Below are 19,637 nucleotides of genomic sequence, written 5' to 3'. Positions count from 1 at the left end.
TTTCTCGAGAAAATAATTCCCAGAATAACCCTGACGTAATCTCGCTACTATGAGATTTGTCATGTGTCATTTCGGGAATTATTTTCCCATAAAAGAAGTTATTTAATATATAATTTAAAAAAAAATGATAAATCTGGAGTAGCGAGATTTAAACAAATCTCGCTACTTCAAATAATGAGATTTGTCACGTGTCATTTCGAGATTTATTTTCCCAAAAAAGAATTTATTTAATATATAATTTAAAAAAAATAAAAATAAATCAGGAAATAAATTATTCTGCATAATAAATAGGGAAATAAATTCTTTTAATATATTTAAAAAAATGATAAATCAGGAAATAAATCTCCTGTGTAATAAATCGGAAAATAAAACAAAATTTAATTATTTCTCTTATTATTTTGAAACAATAAATTTTTGAAAAAAAGAAAATTCCTATTTAATTATATATATATTTTTTCTATTTAATATATTTAGTCTATCTTATATCAATATAGAAAATGTATACACGATACCCATTTCTCTATTTGGTTCATAACAAAAATAAAATTTCTACATAAGATTCCCATGAGGTGCATGAAATTAAAATTTTCATATTTTATAAGTATTGTCATATGCGAGCATAAAGATAAAAGTGTCATATTTTTTAAAATTTTATATTCCTCAAAATATAAAAATTGCCATCATATATGACTTTCTAATCATCAGTTAAATGTAAAAATAAATAGCATGAAAACTTTAAAAAAATTAATGGTCTATTTAGTTATGGAAAATATTTTTAATTTTAATTTTTAGTTTAAAAAAATATTTAAAAAATAGCTAATTTTTCATTTTTAAAATTTTTTTCTAAAATAAATTAATAGTATAAAAAATTTGACACTATTTTCTTATAGAAATAGTTCTATTTTTATTTTTTTTATTTTTTAAATAATTAAAAATGACAGTTTTTATTTTTTAAAATTCATATAGAAAAGGTAACAAATATTTTTTTACCATTTTTTTGATTTCTAACTCTTGTTTAGCATGCACTTATATATTAAATTTTGATTTGTGAATTCAAATCTAAAATTAGTGATCAAATATATTAATATGACAATTTATTATAAAATGACAATTTATATATAATATATATTACATAAATTTTAAAAATAATATTAATATTATGATATCATTATTAATATTTTTACTATATATAATAATATTATAGCATATAAAAATTTATAGAAATAATTTATTTCCCCATTTATTACGTAGAAAATTTATTTCCCGATTTATATTTTTTAAAAATATATTAAAAAAATTTATTTCCTTATTTATTATGCAAAAAAATTTATTTCCTGATTTATTATTTTTTTTAAAAAATATTAAATAATAATTTTTTTGGGAAAATAATTTCTGAAATGACACGGAGCAATTGGCAAATCTTGGTAGCGAGATTACGTTAGGTTATTCCGAAAATTATTTTATAGAGAAAAGTATTATTTAATATATTTAAAAAAAAATAAATTGGGAAAAAACTCAGCGCTTGTCTCATTTCCAAAGGAATGTACAAACAAATAAATGAAAATGGAAAAAAAAGAAGAAGCAAAGGACCAGGGTGCCGCTGCATCATGGCCATTTGTTACAGATCCGACGCCAGCCCCGATACGCTCCACACCTTCGTGCCTTTTCCGCGCATTGATTTGAGATAATCACTTGACCAAGCATTTCCTTATGATTTCAACAATACAGTGAGTTAAGCATTTCAACAAACAGATGGTAGGCAGGACATTTTAACACTTTTAATGATTTTTTTTCCTTATGATTTCATACTCAAAATGGGGGGAAAAAAAAAAATCAAACGGGATAGGGAGAGATAAGGGACAGACTTGCGCAGTGAGCCGCATGCACGCCGGATTGCCGGAGATCCATCATCCATTTTGGATGATTTCAGGCTTGCGTGAAACGAAAGTCCCAACCTTGCACTTAATGCCGGAGAAACAGAGAAGGAAGAGAGAGTTTTTGGCGAGGGGCTCACCGGGAAAATCCCAACCTTGCTCTGTTCCTTTTGCAACCTTCAATCCTTCAACTTCTCCGGCGACAGAAACGGTATCTCCGAGCCCGTCGGCGGCTCCGATCAAGAGAGACAAGAGAGGGAGGAGGAGGAAGCGAGGTTTGAGGAAATCTCGATACATGGAGTTGCGAGATTAGGTAAGCTTTTGGAAAAATTTTCCTCAAATAAAGTATTATTTAATATTTATTATAAATTAATATTAAAATGGAAAAAAACGCATTATATTCGTGTTGGTGTTTTGGAGCATCACGCCACTAAAAACCAAATGACGTGCGGAGTGATGCTTGTCAGCAACTAGTCTACATAAACCAGTGGGTGGGTTTAGGAGTTGGGACTTGGGTGCCTGCTGAGAGTCGCTGATGGGGCTGAGGTGCAGAAACTCTGTAATCATTGTTCTTCTCCTCCTACTCCCCCCACCACCCTTTCTCCTCACCCTCTCGGTCTCAGCTCAAGACTCATCCTCTTCTTCCGTTTCCGCTACAATCTCCCGATTCCAGCAATACCTCCGGATCAACACCGCCCATCCCAATCCCGACTACGCCGCCGCAGCCGAGTTCATCATCTCCCAGGGCAACTCCCTCTCCCTCGACTCTCAAACTATCGAGTTCGTGAAGGGCAAGCCCCTCGTCCTCCTCAAATGGACAGGCAAAAACCCAAACCTCCCTTCCATCCTGCTCTACTCCCACACCGACGTCGTCCCCGCTGAGCCCCGCAAGTGGACCCACCCGCCCTTTGACGCCGTCCTCGACCCCCGCGGCGATGTCTACGCCAGAGGCTCCCAGGACATGAAGTGTGTGGGGTTGCAGTACCTGGAGGCCATTCGCCGCCTTAAGGCTTCTGGGTTTCAGCCCCTCCGCACTGTATACTTGTCTTTTGCCCCCGATGAGGAGATTGGCGGCCACGACGGTGCGGGAAAATTTGTAGATTCAAACGAGTTTAAGAACTTGAACGTCGGAGTCGTTCTTGACGAAGGTAACTGCAATTGTTTCTCTGAATTATTATTTACAACTTCCTCTGTAGAATTAATATCTCCCTCTCCTCCTCTTATTGTATAATTTGCAAGTTACTTTGTTGTGTCTGGGAATATAAAATTGAGAGTTTGAAATTGTGTATAACTATACGTGGACCAAAATCCGAATTGGAATAATGTAGAGAGTTTAGCATCTAGAAGTTTCAAGTTGGTAAAAACAACTCAAATAAGACATAATTCTTGAATGTAATTTTCGGCACATTTTTTTCCTAGGATAACTATTCAAGAAATTACTTTTGGAAGAATTATCCTCCATTAATGAAATTAAACCTGGATTGGTGTGTAGAATTTGGTTAAAGCTTGTTGGGGTGTTAGGCAGAGAGATGTGTTAGGCAGAGAGATCCATTTTATCTGCTTCTTTTTGCGCTAGGGTTTGATGTTTTGAAGAGGATTTTTTTTTTGTTTTTTAGGTTCATTCTACAGCATTATGATTACGCTATTAATTTTAACCTAGTTTCATCAACAAAACAAGAAGTTAGCAACAAAATCGTTGGACACAATGATCTGGTCCTCTCTCTCATGCAAAGTGACGCATGAAGGTTAGTGGTTGTGAAAAAGAAATCTTTTGACTTTGTTCTTGGTGCAGAACAAGTTGATTTGCTTAGGATAATTGAATGCCGTAAGGCCAAAAGGGTTTTTGTCTTTCTTGACATAGGAGGAGAGATGGAATTATTTCTCACATCCTGGGGGTTGGGGGTTAGTTTTGGGTCCTCAACAAGCACGTACCTTGGTTTCAAAGGAAGAGGAATGGGGAGAAAACCCTAATGCTCAAACTCAAAAGGATTGACTTCTGCAAGTTTTTTGCACTGTTAGAAATCAATAAAGATGAGGCAAATCGCTTTCCTAGAAGGATTCAACTCTAAAGGGTGGCATGGGATCTCAACAACTGCAGAGGAGTTGGGTGAATGGATCCTTCCTAGGCACAAACAAAGAGTCATTGAGTCAAACATCCACTTGTTTTGCCCCCTTTTGCAACAAAAAAATGAGTTGCCCTCATTGTGGGCGCTATCGACATCTCCCTTAGGAAAATCCTTGTGCAGCATGTGCAACTCCCTCAGGAAAAGACAATGAGTTCTCCCATTTGCTCTTTTGCTTGAGTGGTCATGGTAAACTCAAACGTATGGTAGGCAGCTGGATGCCTGGATCACCCTTGGTGCATTTTTGAAAATGGTTGGCTGTCCTCTCCCAGGCCTAATGTATTTAAATGTTTTAAAGATTGGTGAGAGCCTCTCTTCAAGTCATGAAGGTTTTGTCCCCTTCAGCCCAAAATCAAGGCTCTTTTTTCGGTTAAGGAGAAAGGCCCAAAAATCCCCCCACCCCGAAATATGTATGTTTACTGCGTTGCCGAGGGAGCTCTTGAAAGAGCCCACCTCGGATATTGAGGGAAGGTGTGGATATTATGCTACTAGAGCAAAGGCATAAAGGTGGGAGCTTTTACACCTACTTCCTTTCGTGAAACAGGATCATAAAATCAAGCGGTTTTACTAAAAGGCGTGAAGCTGGCATGCTACTTCTTTTAGCGCGACAAACTAAGCCAACCCTCCCAGAAGAGCAAAAGCGGCCAAGCAGAGGAGTGAGGCAAATACATAAGCCCTATCATAGCTCGAACTGCCCACTAGTAGCCTACAGAGACGGAGCCCCTTCCCCCGGGAATACTTTTGGTTGAATTAGCACCTTCTTAACCCCCCGGAAACTTAATACAAGGCTTATCACACATCCTACTCCTCTTAAGGAGTTTGGACCCTCTTCCCTTAACACTCCTTTGTGTTGGGTAGTTGTAGCAACACAATCTGAGAAGGAAGGGACCAACTCAAATTCCTCTCCAAGTAGTCTAGTCGATCACCGATGAGGCGACGATAAAGAGGATCATGACTTATTTGCAAATCTCCAATCATGGCAATCCAACCCTAAAGTAGGATAGTAGTTTTGTTTTAGAAGGGCTTCCTTAATTCAAAGTTGTGAAAGCTATTGTAGTGTTGTTCAGGAGCATAACACTGGTACAACCTAGTTTTGATCGTAGAGTACCCTTAAAATTAAAAGGGAAGTTTTATAGGACAGCTATAAGACCAATTATGCTATATGGATCAAAATTTTGGGCGACAAAGAAGCAGAATATCCAAAAAGTAAAAGTTGCCGAGATGAGAATGCTTAGATGGATGAGTGGTATAACACTGAAAGATAAATTAAGGAATGAACATATTCGTGGTAAGTTGGGTGTAGCTCCTATAGAAGATAAGATAAGGGAGGGATGACTCAGATGGTATGGACACTTGCAATGTAGGCCACACAGTGCGCCAATGAGGAAGAGTGAGTTAGTTATTGTGGGGGGCAGTAGAAGGGATAGGGGTAGACCTAAAATAACTTGGAAAGAGATAGTAAGGATTTAATATCCCTGAATCTGTCAGAAAAAATAGTCCATGATCGCATAAATTGGTGGAAAATGATTCATATAGCTGACCCACCTAGTGGGACTTAAGGCTTGGTTTTGTTGTTATTGTTGCAGGTATTAAAGTGCTTTTCCTCTATTCATCAGACATTTTCTTAATTTTTATAATTGTATTAAATAAATTAGTTAACCATATAATTCCGTTATCGCCTAAGCATTTCCAAACTTTAATTGGGATGTTATCCGATCCTATAGCTTTCCCATTTTTCATCTTAACTAAAAAGATTGAATGCATGGAAAAATAGTGGGGGATTCCTAAGGCGATGCTCTCCTCCTAGTTTCTCTCCCAATCAAGGTTGTAAGCATAGCGATGGTTATCCTTCATCTATTTCTCAATCCCTATTCCTTGAATCTTTTGCTCTTGATCTCCCCTTGCTTCACCATCCAGCTAGAAGGGTCTCACTTTGACAGCTCTCGATATCTCACTTTGACAGCTCTCGATATCTCTTTGCTGCACCATCCAGTCACAAAAGTCATACTTTGACTATTCTCACTTCTTCCTTTTGTTGCTTGTCTCTCTTAGCCAAAACATCTTCTCTTCCATTGAAGCCCCTACACTAGAACCCATCGCTTGACCAATCACAGAGAAAAAATATATCCTTTTCAAACTCATGTTCTTTTTGGACATCGGCTACTCCAACTCTGTCTGTATCAAGATCACTCGTATACCTTTGGAGTTCTCTTCTGTATCACGTGATACCCCGTACACAACAGCATCCCTCTTCTATTACCTCGTCCCTAACCCGAATCACATAATACCAATAAGTCACAGTCCCAACCATAGCCAACTTTCTTCCTGCCACCAATAATTTGTATCTCACTCGCTTCACACCAAAATTACCATTATTCTTTCTTTTGTAGTTTCAGCTAGAACCAATGATTTTTCTCTCCATTTGGTTTTAGGACTAGAAATGGGAGAACATTCTACTGTTAAAATTGATAGGAAGGTGTTCAACATGATTTGGTTAGACATCGACATTTTGTATCATTGAATTTGCAAGGTGGCATGTTTCCTTCATTGTGTTGAAGAAGGATGATTTTATCTAGGTGACGAAGGTGATGGGGTTTTGTGCAAAGGGGTTGGGAAAAATAGAGATGGGTAGAGGAGCTCACTCCATCACAAAGAAAGGATGGGCAGCCGATTTAAGATCTGTATTGAATGAGAGGGGCAATTTTCTCCTGTTGAAGCAGGATAGTAGTGGAGGGAGGTGGTTGGACATTAGAATTCTAGAGGGGGAATAATATATGGGATGGAAGTCCTTTCTTGTAGCTTTGCTAGCATTGTCGGGGATTAGCAAGATCAAAGTAGATGGCCTTCAAGGCAGGCTACGGTGTCTAGACTGTGGTTCTAGGAACATTTGAAGGGAGGGGGGAGCAGGTAGAAAGCAGGGTGAACCTTCGGAAAGCCCCTCTTTCGCCAACATAGTTATGGTTGCTTTGGCTGAAAGAGACCACTGCAGGGAATGCTGAAGCCTGGAATCGCAGGGATTCAGGGGTTTTATTTCATTAATTTATTTTCTTTAATTAATAGCATTACAGTTGTTGGGGAGTTTTTAAAAATTTAAAGATCGGAATGGGTTTAGAGGGCTGAAAATGAATGGGCCTTATGTTCAAAGGCCTAAGTCACGTGGGCCTATGGAGATAAAATTAATGTGGGTTTAAAAAAAAAGGGTCTTTCTTCTTAATGAGGCTGGCAGGTGTGCTTCAAATGTTGACACAAAGCTTACTAGAATTGAGGGTGGAGAGAAATGAAATCGGGGTCTCAATGGGCTGATTTTTAATGTCGGGCAGAAGGATGCAGTAAGCAAGAAGATAAGCAGGGCGGATGAGAAATGTTCAGAGATTGATTGTAGTTCTCATAGCAAGGAGGAAAGTTCATTTTAATTAAAAAAAAAAAAAATCCCAGATTGGCATGCAAGAATTCAATCTTAACTTGAATAATCAAAATTGTCCCATAAAATAAGATAAGGAGAATCAGAAGGCTAATCTTGAAGAGGAAACACGTTTTGATTCCTCGTATGATGTGGAGGCAATATGAGCAACATATGTGATTCCAAGAAGAAACTATAAGTTGACCAATTGAGAACTGAGTTTGAACTCGCAAAGGAGAGCGGTTTATAACAACTATTTGAGGGAGTGAACGGAGATGCTGATTTGATTGGTTTGAGATATAATGAATTTAATGGCAACACCTAGCAACAAATGGAGCTAGAATGTCAACATAAGGATCTTGCCTATACGTAGGCAGGTAAAGATTGTCTTATATGAGAAGGGTTCCTTGCCTTCTAACCCTGAGCTTGATTTTCTTCATGTGATAATTTGAATCCTCTTGCTTTGGGGGTTGGGGGGGGGGGGGGGAATGTTGAAAAGGTAGATGTTTCTTTGGGGGTCCGTGTTCCTCTTAAACTAGTAATGGTATCCTTCCTCTTCCCACTTTGTCTCTTCTTGTTTTTAATACTATATGCCAAAGGGAGGTTCCTTGTAGGGGAGAGGGCTATGGATTTAGCTATAGAAGATTTTGGCTTGAAACTAGTGGATCCCTTAGGTAAGGAGGTGAGGTTGGGTTTGAGCCCCAGAACCAACAAGAGAAAAAAATTCAGAAAGAATTAAAAAAATTATTCTCTTCTATTAAGTATGAGGGTGGTAAGGGGCTTAGGAAGGGTGATAAGCATGTCAAGTTATGAAAATTATTAGTTGGAATGTGAGAGGTTTAAAGGGGCTTTTTTGGGGGGGGTTAAGAAGAGGAGCCTAATCCGGATGGTTTTAATTTGACTTTCTTTCAAGATTGCTAGGACTCATTGTGGTCCGCACCTTCCCCGGACTCCGTATATGTGGGAGCTTTGTGCATCGGGCTGCCTCCCCCCCCCCCCCCCCCCCAAAAAAAATATTGTTGGGATATTATTAAGGATTAATTGCTTAAAATTTTTGCTGAATTTATGGGAACAGGATTCTGAGTAAGAGCATTAATTCCACTTTTATTACCCTCGTGCCTAAGAAATCTAGATCCTTTAAGGTAGAGGACTTTAGATATGCGACTCTAGTCTTTAGTGTTAATGAGATTATCATCAAAGTTCTAGCTAATAGACTGAGTGGGATGCTTGATAAGACTATTTCTATGGCTTGGAGTGGTCCTATTGGGGGTAGTCAAATAGTAGTTTGGTGGCAAGCGTATTTGTAGAAAAATTAAGAGGGATTTTATTTTATTTTTTTTAAAAGTTGGATTTTGAGGACTACAATAGAGTTACTTGGGAGTTTTTTGGATAAAATTTTTATGAGAAATGGTTCGGATGAGCGTTGGCACAGGTGGTTGAGGGGATGGTTGCCTTCTGCGTAGTTCTCGATATTTGTGAATGGGGAATTTGTCCTAGTTGTGAAAGGGTTGGAAGTTGGGAGTGTGTGATTAGTGGTTTCTCATCTTCAGTTTGTGGATGATACTATCTTCTTTCTAGAGTATCATAACCCTTCCTTCTAGCAGATGTGTATCCTCAAATTTTTTAAGAGGGTTCTTGGGCTAAAAATAAATATAGGGAAAAGTGGTTTAGCAAATATTAAAGTGCCTGTTGAATGCTAGCGAGCGGTCTTTTGATGTGGGGTGTGGTCTTTTGGATTGACCTTTGACTTATTTAGGGGTCCTTTTCGGGTAACCCTAGAGGTGTGAAGTTTTGGAATCTCTTGTGGATAGAATGCCCAAGAGGCTTGATGGTTGGAAGGGGGCACTTTTTACCCTTCGAGGTAGATTCACCCTTATCCAGGCTTGTTTATCTAGTGTTCTGCTATATTATTTGTCTGTTTTTAGGATTCTAGTGGGGATTGCTAATAAGATTGAGTTATTAATGAGAAACATTTGTGGTCTGGAGTTAGGGGGCTTTAGGGATCATTTAGTGAGGTGGAAAGAGGCTTGCGGGTCTAAATTGAAGGGAGGACTGGGTCTTGGAAAACTAGTGTCAAAAATGTTGCCGGCTTAGCTAAATGGTTATGGCATTTTCCCTTAGAAGATCATTTCTTTTGGCATAGTGTGATTAGAAGTATGGTTTGGGTGAGAATGGGTGGGATACCAATGTTAGTCGACAATGTTTATCGGAGAGCTCATGGACATCTATTTCTCAGATTTATCCCTTATTTACTCACATGAAATTTATGGTGGGGGGGGGGGGTGGGGTTCTCGGATTCGCTTTTCGGAAGACCCATGGTTGGGGAATGATGCCATATCTTTTCCTCATCTCATTCATTTGAGCTCAGATCAACATAATATGATTTCCTTCTTTGTAGTTGATGTGGATAGCCCTCTGGTTTCTTGGAATTTTCATTTCATAAGATTCCTAAATGATACAGAGTTGACAGAATTTTCATCCTTGTTATTGAAAAATTGTCATATTTCTTCAGCTAAGGATAAGTGAACTTGGGCTTTGGATCATTCCATGGTGTATTCTTGTATGCCATTTTTTGAGTTTTTGACCCTTTCCAATACTCGTTTCCCCCTATATTCATTTATTTGGAAGGTCAAAGTCCTCCAAAAATTAAGGCATTCATTTTGGCTGATTTTGCTTAATAAGGTCAAATACTAATAACTTGTTGCAAATCAGAAGAACTTTGAAGGCATTATCTCCAAATGTTTGCATGCTTTTTATTTGAATTCTGAAATGGCACCTCATTGTTTCTACCCTTTGATTATGCTTGGAGAATTTGGAATAAACTATTTTGTGTGATGGGAGAAACTTGGGTTTGCCTAGCACAAGTGGAGGGAATGTTGTCTATTTTGAAGGGGTTTGGAAGAATGAAGGAGAGGGTTACACTTTGGAAATGCGGCATTTTTGCAATGTTGTGGGGATTATAGTTGGAGCGTAATGCACGTATTTTTTCGGGGAGAAAATTGAATTTGCAGATGGTTGGGTGTGTTGGATTTGGTTGCTATAGGGGAGTTAGCTTTTTGGAGGTTTGGTGAGCATGGAGGAATCTTTTGCTCTGATTTTTCCAGTTTTTGTTTTTTGGATTTATTTTTTCTGGATTACTACAGAATTTTGACTCTCCATATTCTCATTCTTCTCTTATCAATGAAATCTCTTATTTTGTTATATATATTTAAAAAAAAAATTGTTGGTGCTATTGGTGCTGTGCTTGTTTAGACTTTCTTCCTTTCATGATGCACTAATTTCAGCTTTCCATTTTTTTGATGGGGGGCTCTTTTTTTTAGAATTTCCCTATTTTAGGAGTTTCAATGGAGAGGTTGTGAGTTGGCTTGTGTACCAGGTGTGCTGGATTCTTTTTTCCCAACTTTGAGGGGGATGCAAGGATTTGGGTTCGTGGTCATTCTCTTCAAAATCTTTCCTTTGTAATCTTACAAATCCACAAATCCTAGCCCGTCCCAATCAAACAAAGCTGTATGGGAAGCAAAAGTTCAATTTAAAATCCAAGCTTTCATATGGACTCTTAACTCTGAACATGATCAATACGAATGATGTGTTACAGATGTGGAAGCCTTATAAAGCCCTAAATCCACATGTTTGCATGCTATGTTACAAGGCAAGTGAGACATCTAGCTATATTTTCCTTCTTTTCCATGTGGTGAGGTATACATCACATAACTTGTTTTCATGTTTTGGTAAGAGTGGATGGCTTTGATAGCTATTCATGATTTTTTGATGTAGTTTTGGGGTAATGGGAAGAATAAAAAAGAGTTAGGGTTTTTAGAACTCTGCAATGTATACAATTATGTGGATGCTTTGGCTTGAAAGGAATGCTAGAATCTTCAAAGATCGGAAGGCTTCTCCAAACCTGCTTTGGGAGAAAGCAACCTTTTATGCTCGTCTTTGGGCACATTCTTTTGGGGTTTTGGGGGGTCTTCCACTGTTTGATATCCAAAGGGTTGGAAGGCAGTTTCAATTAATTTTTGTCTGTTTCTTGCCGTCTTTCGTGAAGATTTCTTGTCCGCCTTCCATTGTAATTATTCTTCTCATTAATAGATTTGTCTTGTTAAAAAAAATAAGGTTTTGTGGCTTTGACGTGTTGGTAATTCACTGTGGTGATATTTGCCCCCACTTGATTGAGTTTGTTATTGGAAAATAATGCTAATCGCCTCCAAGACACAACAAAACAACCAGAAATTTGCAGGCAGCCAATCTGAACATTTTTTGTGTTTGACTTGGAAAGGAGTAAGAGAGGAAGTATAATAAATTCTTGGATTGAATATGTCATTAAGATATCTTATTTAAAGAGTTGAAGAGTTATTAATAATTTTTTTCAAATTATCATGGCTGTTAATTTCGAATTTTAAGTTGAAAGGTAATTCTGATAGTTATTTTCTAACAGTCGTATAATTGAAATTTAATTATTAAACTCACAAATTTTAATTTCATTAAGGTCTTAATTGTACACACGTACGTGCCAAGTAACCATATATAAATATATATTTATATTTAGTTATTTGTCTCCGCATGATTTCCCTCCAAATCAATTTTAACTTATTGACAAGCTTTGTTATTTTGGATGTAGTTTTATATTTATTTTATTTTTCTTTGTAGCACTTTCTTCTTTTTGTACATTCTTTTTTCTTTAATTATTATTTTTTGTATAAAAAAAGAAATTCCTAGCACTAGTGTGTTTCCTGGATCTTCTAGGCTTTGAGAAATTGAGGGTGTAATACATAATTAAACCAATTGGATAAAATAGAAAAGTGGTTCGAGAGAATATCTTAGATTCAGAAGGAGCACTCTATCAAAAAAAGAAGAAGGAAGTTCTATTGAATGACTAGAAGATTTGCTGTGCAAGATTGATTAGAAAATTTGTTGTTTTTAATTTTTTGGGTGGGGGGGATAAACAAAGAAATTTGTTAGAAAAGTAGAAGAAAAGTACAATAGGAGGAGGATTAGGAAGATAAAAAGGAGGATAAGATATCCTCATAGAACCAAAAGAAAAGAACAAAATGAAAAAAAAAAAAAAAACAAGATACAATTAGTTAAAACAGATAAATACAAAATAACTCTACTAGAGTAAAACAACCCAATCATAAATGTGTCATAGCTAAATGTCAAAAAAAAAAAAAAAAAAGGTGTTGAGACCCATGATGATGCAAGAAACACCACTCTTTCTCCAAACCAAATCAAGAGGTGTAGCGTATCTTTTTAAAAATTTCTGGTATCTCTCCATCCAAATACACCAAATGATAGCCATAATTGATTGAGCAACTCCACAAGGCCTCTCTCCTTCCCCTTCCCAAACCTCTAAATATCAAAACACAAAAATGCCTCCATTTCTCTCCCAAAATACTAAACATCATACTCCAAAGTATCCTAAAGAGACCTAACAATGTAAGAACAAGCATGATCAATTCTCCTCAATCTTAAAACAAAGGGCGCACACATTGTGAGATGAACATTTGTTAGGTCTTCATCTTTGAAGCAAGTCACTAGTGTTACTTTTTTGCAAGATTGTCATCCACATAAAAGCTTCTTTGGAGGAATTCTAGCTTCCCAAATGAAAGAGTGAAAGGCAAAGGAGTAGCACTGGAGTGATGAATCAAATGAGAGGAGTTGAAGAAATACCCTAGAAAAGTCTAAAGCCCAAACTCTCTTTTCACTCTCCAACTAATGCCTGAAGAATAAAGCAACATTAATCATAGGAACAAGCTCATTGGTCGCTCTCTCATTAAGGTTTCTCACAAAAAAAAATCAATTTTTGTATAGTGAAGAAATAGATTATGAAAAAATGCCCTTGTTTAGGACATGTTTGGTATCGTTGCTATTTTTTGTTTCTGAACAGTGAAGAAACAAATTATAAAAACGTATTTGTATATGTTGCTAATTTTTTCGTTTCTATTGTCAGCGTACAACTGTTAAAATTGAAAATCAGTTTTATGGTTTTCAATTGTTTTGGCAACTTGTTGAGAGAAATTTTAATATCCAAAAATGATTTTTTGGATTAAATCATTCATTTTTACACACTTTTTAATTAAAATTATAAGATTTTCATTTGAATTTAAATTTAATTAAAATAAATATATACATAAATTTTTAAAAAAATTAAAAATAATAAAAAAATCCAATTAAATTTCTTTTTTTACTATTTTTCCATTGTCATGTACAATAAAATTGTTATTGGGAAGTAAATTTTAAAAATATAACAAGTAAAATAATTAAACTATTTTTAATTTTTATTATTGTATTTTTTAAATTTTTATTATTTTACTATTTTATTATTTTAATCTTATTTTAATAATATTATTTTATTTGAAGATTAAAATGAACATTTTTTAATTAAGTTTTTAATTTGTTTTAGCTTTACAACAATTAAACAAACATTTTGCTGGTTTGTGATTTTTAGTTTTTATTTTTGACTTTCGTTAATTTTTTTTAATTTTTGACAATGATACCAAATGGTCCCTTATGTTGCTATTTTTTTTGCTTTTGTTGTTAATTTTCAACTATTTTCAAGGAAAAAAACTATATTTTATGTTATTTAGTTGTTTTGAAAATACTTTAATATTTAGAATTAAGTTCAATGGATTAAATTCATTCATACATATAAAATAAAATGACCATGTGAATTTAAAATAGAATTAAAATAAACATCCATAAAAGTTTTAAAATTTTTTGAAAAAATTATAAAAGCCATTGAAAAAATATTTTTATTGTTAATGGACGTTATGGTACGCTCCTTGACGTCAACCACTTGCGCAACTTTTGAGCATGGCGCTTCCATGAACATTTTTCTACTACATGTTTTGTCTTGAAACCATTTGTCTCTGATGTCCTAGAACAAAAATCGGTTCAAGGCCCCAAGATTGCCCTAGTTTTTGAACCGTTTCAAAGCCTTCTAATACCCATCGTAACTGAACCCTATCTTTCTTTTGATATTCCTTCCCACAAACTTTTGTGTATCCTATGGCAAGTCATCCTTGATCGTTAGGGCTCTCTTGAACCCATCAGCGATAGAGAGGGTGCGATTGACATCTCTAGCAATTGAGACTACACAAGCTTTAGGGTCGTCTCGCTTGACAGAGATTGAGTCAACTTTCGTCTTCAGCAACTCGTGTCTTCAGTGGTTCTCGTCTCAACGACTCTCGCTTGACTAAGACTACTTCGAAATAAAGTCATATGCTCTGACTCTCTTCTGGTTTCACTAGCAGCGGCTGACTTCCCTACCTTGCGACTGGGATTACTGTTGCGATCTTAGCAAAGTCGTCCCCTTTGATAGTGCTTGATTGTACTCTTTTCTTTAGTCTTCAGAAATGTTCCTATGATCCCACCAACTTCAACTTTCATGCTAATCATAAGTAGGGCTTTGCGAGCCTTCTACAAAACGGATCACTTTGAGCGGTTCTCATTCATCCTAACTAGTGTTGGTTGGCTGTTTTGTTTACTTGTTGTCTGTGCCGTTTTGTTTACTTGCTGCCTGTTTGTGCTCTCTCAACTATTGATTAGTTTTTTTGGCTGTTTAATCTTACGTGGGTATGGGGGAAGGGAAGGAGATAATTGTACATGCTACTATGAAGATTGAGAGGAATATTTTCAATGCTAACCTTGGACTGTTTAGCTTTCCAATTGTTGAAATTTGTAGGGAGATTCTTCTCTTTTATCTTATTGAAAAAGGAGGAGTTCTTATGGATCTTGAGATACCTGGGATGGTTTTTTTGGGTCCGTTAGGGGCAGCAAATGGGCAAGCAGGGGATGCTCTTTTCCATAGAGAGGGAGGCAGGATTCGTATAGAGTTGTAGAGTAATGAGAGGGATAGGTTTATTTGTATTGAGAAGCGGTCTTTTGGAGGTCGAAGGCTAGCACTCTGTGTCCCAATAGGGAATTGAATTAGGGATGACACAAGTTTTTAGAATCCTCAATGAAGTAGTCTATTGACCTTGAAGGATACCGCAATATGAGATATGCAGATTGTGGCTCCACGAACATAGTTTATCATGAGTAGAAGTTGGAGAAGTAGAATGTTTTTCAGAGGCTCTTGGATAATCGGTCATTCTCTGAAGTTGTCAAAGAACACCCAATAAAGGGAAGGAGAATTAAGGGACAATTCAGGAGTAACTCCTTCTGTAACGATGGTATTGGGACAGCAATTATTTAAATAATGGGTCGAGAAAGGTTGTTAGCAGATGGGTTGAATAGGGTAAAATTAACATGGTATCATATCTGATTCAGAGGAGGATCTGGTACCTTCCAACTCTAAGAAAATGAGACATAATGATGCCCGTATTCTTTCTAGTGGTTAGAGGAGCAAGCTTGGTGGATTGGAGTCGGGGGAAGTTAGAAAGGGAGGGTAAGCAAAGTTCTGAAAAAAAATTGAATGGAGAGGTCCCAAAGACAGTACTTGGAAGACTTGAAGGTGATTGAGGAGAATTTGAGGAATGCACTACTTGAATCTCTCGTAACTATCTGTCGGTTTAGCTGGTGGGACAGCATAAAGGGAGTCGGAGATTTCTTAGAGTAGGGGGGAACATGAAGCATCTGATATGGAAGATGAGTTGAGCAACTTTTGTGAATTTGAGGAGGAATTCTTGATGGATCAATTGAGAGTTAATTTAGCCTTGTACGAAGAGGAATCCTTGGCTTAACTTAGAGGAAAGCTCCAAAGGAGAGGGAGTGGAATCCTTGGGGCAGAGTGATGACCTTACACAAAACATAGTTGTATGGGGGAGAGTGTATTCAATTGTTCTCTGAAACTGTGCAAGGGGGTAGTAATGATATTAAACAGTATTTAAACCAGATGAAAGAATAGATAGATAAGGGATCTTTGCCCCCTGACCCCGAGCCTAACTCTAATATGATCGACTTAGTTGTTTTTAAGGTAAGAATAAAAAGGGTGAGGGGAGGAGTATTGATGTCTAAACTTGTCCAAATTTGGAAAAGGTATTCTTCCCCTTCATGTTCAATCTGTTATTTCTACTAACACTTTATGCTATTGGAAGGGTTTTTCTAGGGGTAGTGCTTCTAGTATTAGCTTGAGGGGTAGTTAGAGAGATATTCCATATCCAAATAAACTCCTTGAAGACCCGGGTTTGAAATTAGTTAGTTCAGTAGGGGTTGAGGTGAAATTGCTTGTGACCCTTAGAACTTACAAGTAGAAAAAAAAGGTGCTGAAAGAACTTAGGAATCTTAGAAGAAGGGCAGTCTTTTGTGCACTTACATATGCGGGGTCTGGGTGTTAAAGAGAGTTCTCAAACACAGTGATGTATGCCTCATTGGGATTTTCTAATTGCTGCCGACAGCTTGGGATTTCTTTAATGCTGCCAGCACATCAACATTTCTTTTATTGCTGATGGTCAAGGACTCCGACATGCAATATGGGCTCTTGTGATATATTATTGCTCAATGTAGTATGGGCTCTTGTATTTGCTGCCTTCACACGAACACAGCAGCATGGCACAACAGCATGGTTATTTATTATTGCTGCCTGACACCAACACAGCAGCATGGTACTTTATTATTGCTGCCTGCACACCAACACAGCAGCATGGCTGCAGCTCAGGAGTGGTGGCTAAGGAATTCTAAATGTATATAAAAGTCTCTGTTTAGGCACAATATTGCGTGAAGAAAAATTCAGAATCAATGGAAATAATTTGAGGCATTTTGTCAAGCATTTGCTTTGCATTCTATCATTTACTCTAGCACCGGGTAAGGGGACGACCATGGCGAGTCTACAGTACACAACCTTATCTTGCATTTTTGCAAGAGACTGTTTCCATTCCTTGAACTTGTGACCTTCAAGTCACGTGACAACAACTTTACTATTGTGCCTAGGTTTTGCTTCAAAGAACTTAAGAATTTGGTTTCTTCTATTAACTATGGGGGAGGGAAGGGAGTTGGGAAGGGAGGAAAACAAGTGAACAACAACAAAACCAAGCCTTAGTCCCACTAAGTGGGGTCGGCTATATGAATCCTTTTCCGCCAATTTATGCGATCATGGACCATTTCTTTTGATAGATTCAAGGACATTAAATCCTTACTCACTATCTCTTCCCAAGTTATTTTAGGTCTACCCCTACCCCTTCTACTGCCCCCCATAGTAACTAAGTTACTCTTCCTCACAGGTGCACTATAAGGCCTACGTTGCAAGTGTCCATACCATCTGAGTCGTCCCTCCCTTATCTTATCTTCTATAGGAGCTACACCTAACTTATCACGAATATGTTCATTCCTTAATTTATTTTTCAATGTTATACCACTCATCCATCTAAGCATTCTCATCTCGGCAACTTTTATTTTTTGGATATTATGTTTCTTCGTTGCCGAACATTCCGATCCATATAGCATAGCTGGTCTTATAGCTGTCCTATAAAACTTCCCTTTCAATTTTAAGGGTATTCTACAATCACATAGCACACTTGAAGCACATCTCTATTTTAACCAACCTGCTTTAACTTTATGCATTACATCATCTTCCATTTCTCCTTTAGCTTGCATAATAGATCCAAGGTATCAAAATCTACAAGTGCTATTTATTTCTTCATCATCAAGTTTAACTTTGTCTCCAATATTCCTCCTATCATTACTAAAATTACATTTCATATATTTTGTTTTATTTCTACTTATCCTAAAGCCTCTAGATTCCAAAGCTTCTCTCCATAATTCTAACTCAGCCTCTACACCGTCCCTAGTTTTGTCAATTAATACAATATCATCTGCAAACAACATACACCATGGAACCTCCTTTTAAATACTATTAGTCAATTGGTCCATCACTAAAGTAAAAAGATAAGGACTCAAAGCAGATCCTTGATGTACACCTATGGCAATTGGAAATTCTCTAGTTTCTTCATCTATATTCCTTACACTAGTCATTACTCCATTGTACATATCTTTAATGACATCGGTATACCTGCAACATACACCCTTTTTTTCTAAAACCCACCATAGAACTTCCCTAGGTATCCTATCATATGCTTTATCAAGGTCAATAAATATCATATGCAAGTCCCGCTTCTTTTCCCTAAACTTTTCCATTAATCTTCTTAAAAGATAAATAGCTTTTGTGGTAGATCTCCCAGGCATAAAACCAAATTGATTTTCTAAGATCTTTGTTTCTAACCTTAATCTTTGTTCAACTACCCTTTCCCATAGTTTCATCGTATGACTCATAAGTTTAATTCCACGATAGTTATTATAATTTTGAATATCTCCTTTATTTTTGTATATAGGTATTAAATTGCTTTTCCTCCATTCATCTAGCATTTTCCTAGTTTTTACAATTGTATTAAATAAATTAGTTAACCATATAATTCCGTTATCACCCAAGCATTTCCAAACTTCAATTGGGATGTTATCTAGTCCCATAGCTTTCCCATTTTTCATCTTTTTTAGTGCAAACTTAACTTCGTTAACTCTAATTTTGTGAATAAATCTTATATTTTTAGTCTTTTCCTCATTTGACAATTCTAAGTTTAAGCTTTCTATTTGGTTTTCATTAAAAAACTTACTAAAGTAACTTCGCCATCTTTCTTTAATATCTTCGTCCTTAACCAAGACAATATCATCCTCACTTTTTGTACTTTTTACATTTCCTAAGTCCTTGCTTTTCCTTTCTCTAGCTTTAGCAAGTTTAAATATATCTCTTTCCCCTTCTTTTGTACCTAATCTATCATACAAACTATTAAATGATCTATATTTAGTTTCACTAACGGCCTTTTTTGCATCTTTTCTTGCCTTCTTATATTTTTCAAAGTTTTCTGTTTCTACATTTTTGCCACGTTTTATACAAATTCTTTTTGTTTTTATGATTTTTTGTACATCTTTACCCCACCACCAACTCTCTTTGCTATTTGAGAATCTTCCCCTTGATTCACCTAAAATCTCTTTTGCTATCTTTTTAATAGAGCTAGCTAATCTATTCCAAAGAGTATTTGTATCTATCCCATCCTCTAAGGTCCAATCCTTATTTTTGATCATTTTATCTTTAAATTTTATTGTATTTTCTCCTTTTAGGTTCCACCATCTAGTTCTCCTACACTGGTTTATTTTATCATTTTTCTTCCATTTTTTAATACATATATCTAACACTAAGACTCTATGTTGTGTGGTTAGGCTTTCACCTGGAATAACTTTACAATCCTTGTATGATAAACAATCTACCCTCCTAGTTAAAAAAAAATCTAATTGACTTTTATTTTGTCCACT

General features: G+C 36.4%; 1 protein-coding gene and 1 long non-coding RNA gene across 2 annotated transcripts in view; one reads left to right on the top strand and one right to left on the bottom strand.

Moving 5' to 3' along the window:
• Positions 1-1,511: 1,511 nt before the first annotated feature.
• On the bottom strand, positions 1,512-1,976 carry LOC131156356 (uncharacterized). Its single transcript, XR_009136977.1, has 2 exons — positions 1,866-1,976; positions 1,512-1,707 (listed from the first exon to the last, which is right to left on the bottom strand). It is a non-coding gene; the product is annotated as an uncharacterized LOC131156356 (long non-coding RNA).
• Positions 1,977-2,380: 404 nt separating this feature from the next.
• The window catches only part of LOC131156355 (uncharacterized), a 60,139-nt gene continuing 42,882 nt past the window's right edge, over positions 2,381-19,637 (top strand). Inside the window, exon 1 of the mRNA XM_058109975.1 lies at positions 2,381-3,022. Coding sequence (XP_057965958.1) covers positions 2,410-3,022 — 613 coding nt within the window. The 5' untranslated portion in view covers positions 2,381-2,409. The remainder of the gene's footprint in view (positions 3,023-19,637) is intronic.

Source organism: Malania oleifera, chromosome 5 (genome assembly GCF_029873635.1).
Source record: "Malania oleifera isolate guangnan ecotype guangnan chromosome 5, ASM2987363v1, whole genome shotgun sequence".
In the NCBI taxonomy this organism is placed as follows: domain Eukaryota; kingdom Viridiplantae; phylum Streptophyta; class Magnoliopsida; order Santalales; family Ximeniaceae; genus Malania; species Malania oleifera.
The sequence above is the reverse complement of the archived record's forward strand: the minus strand, read 5'-3'. Positions and strand labels throughout refer to the sequence as shown.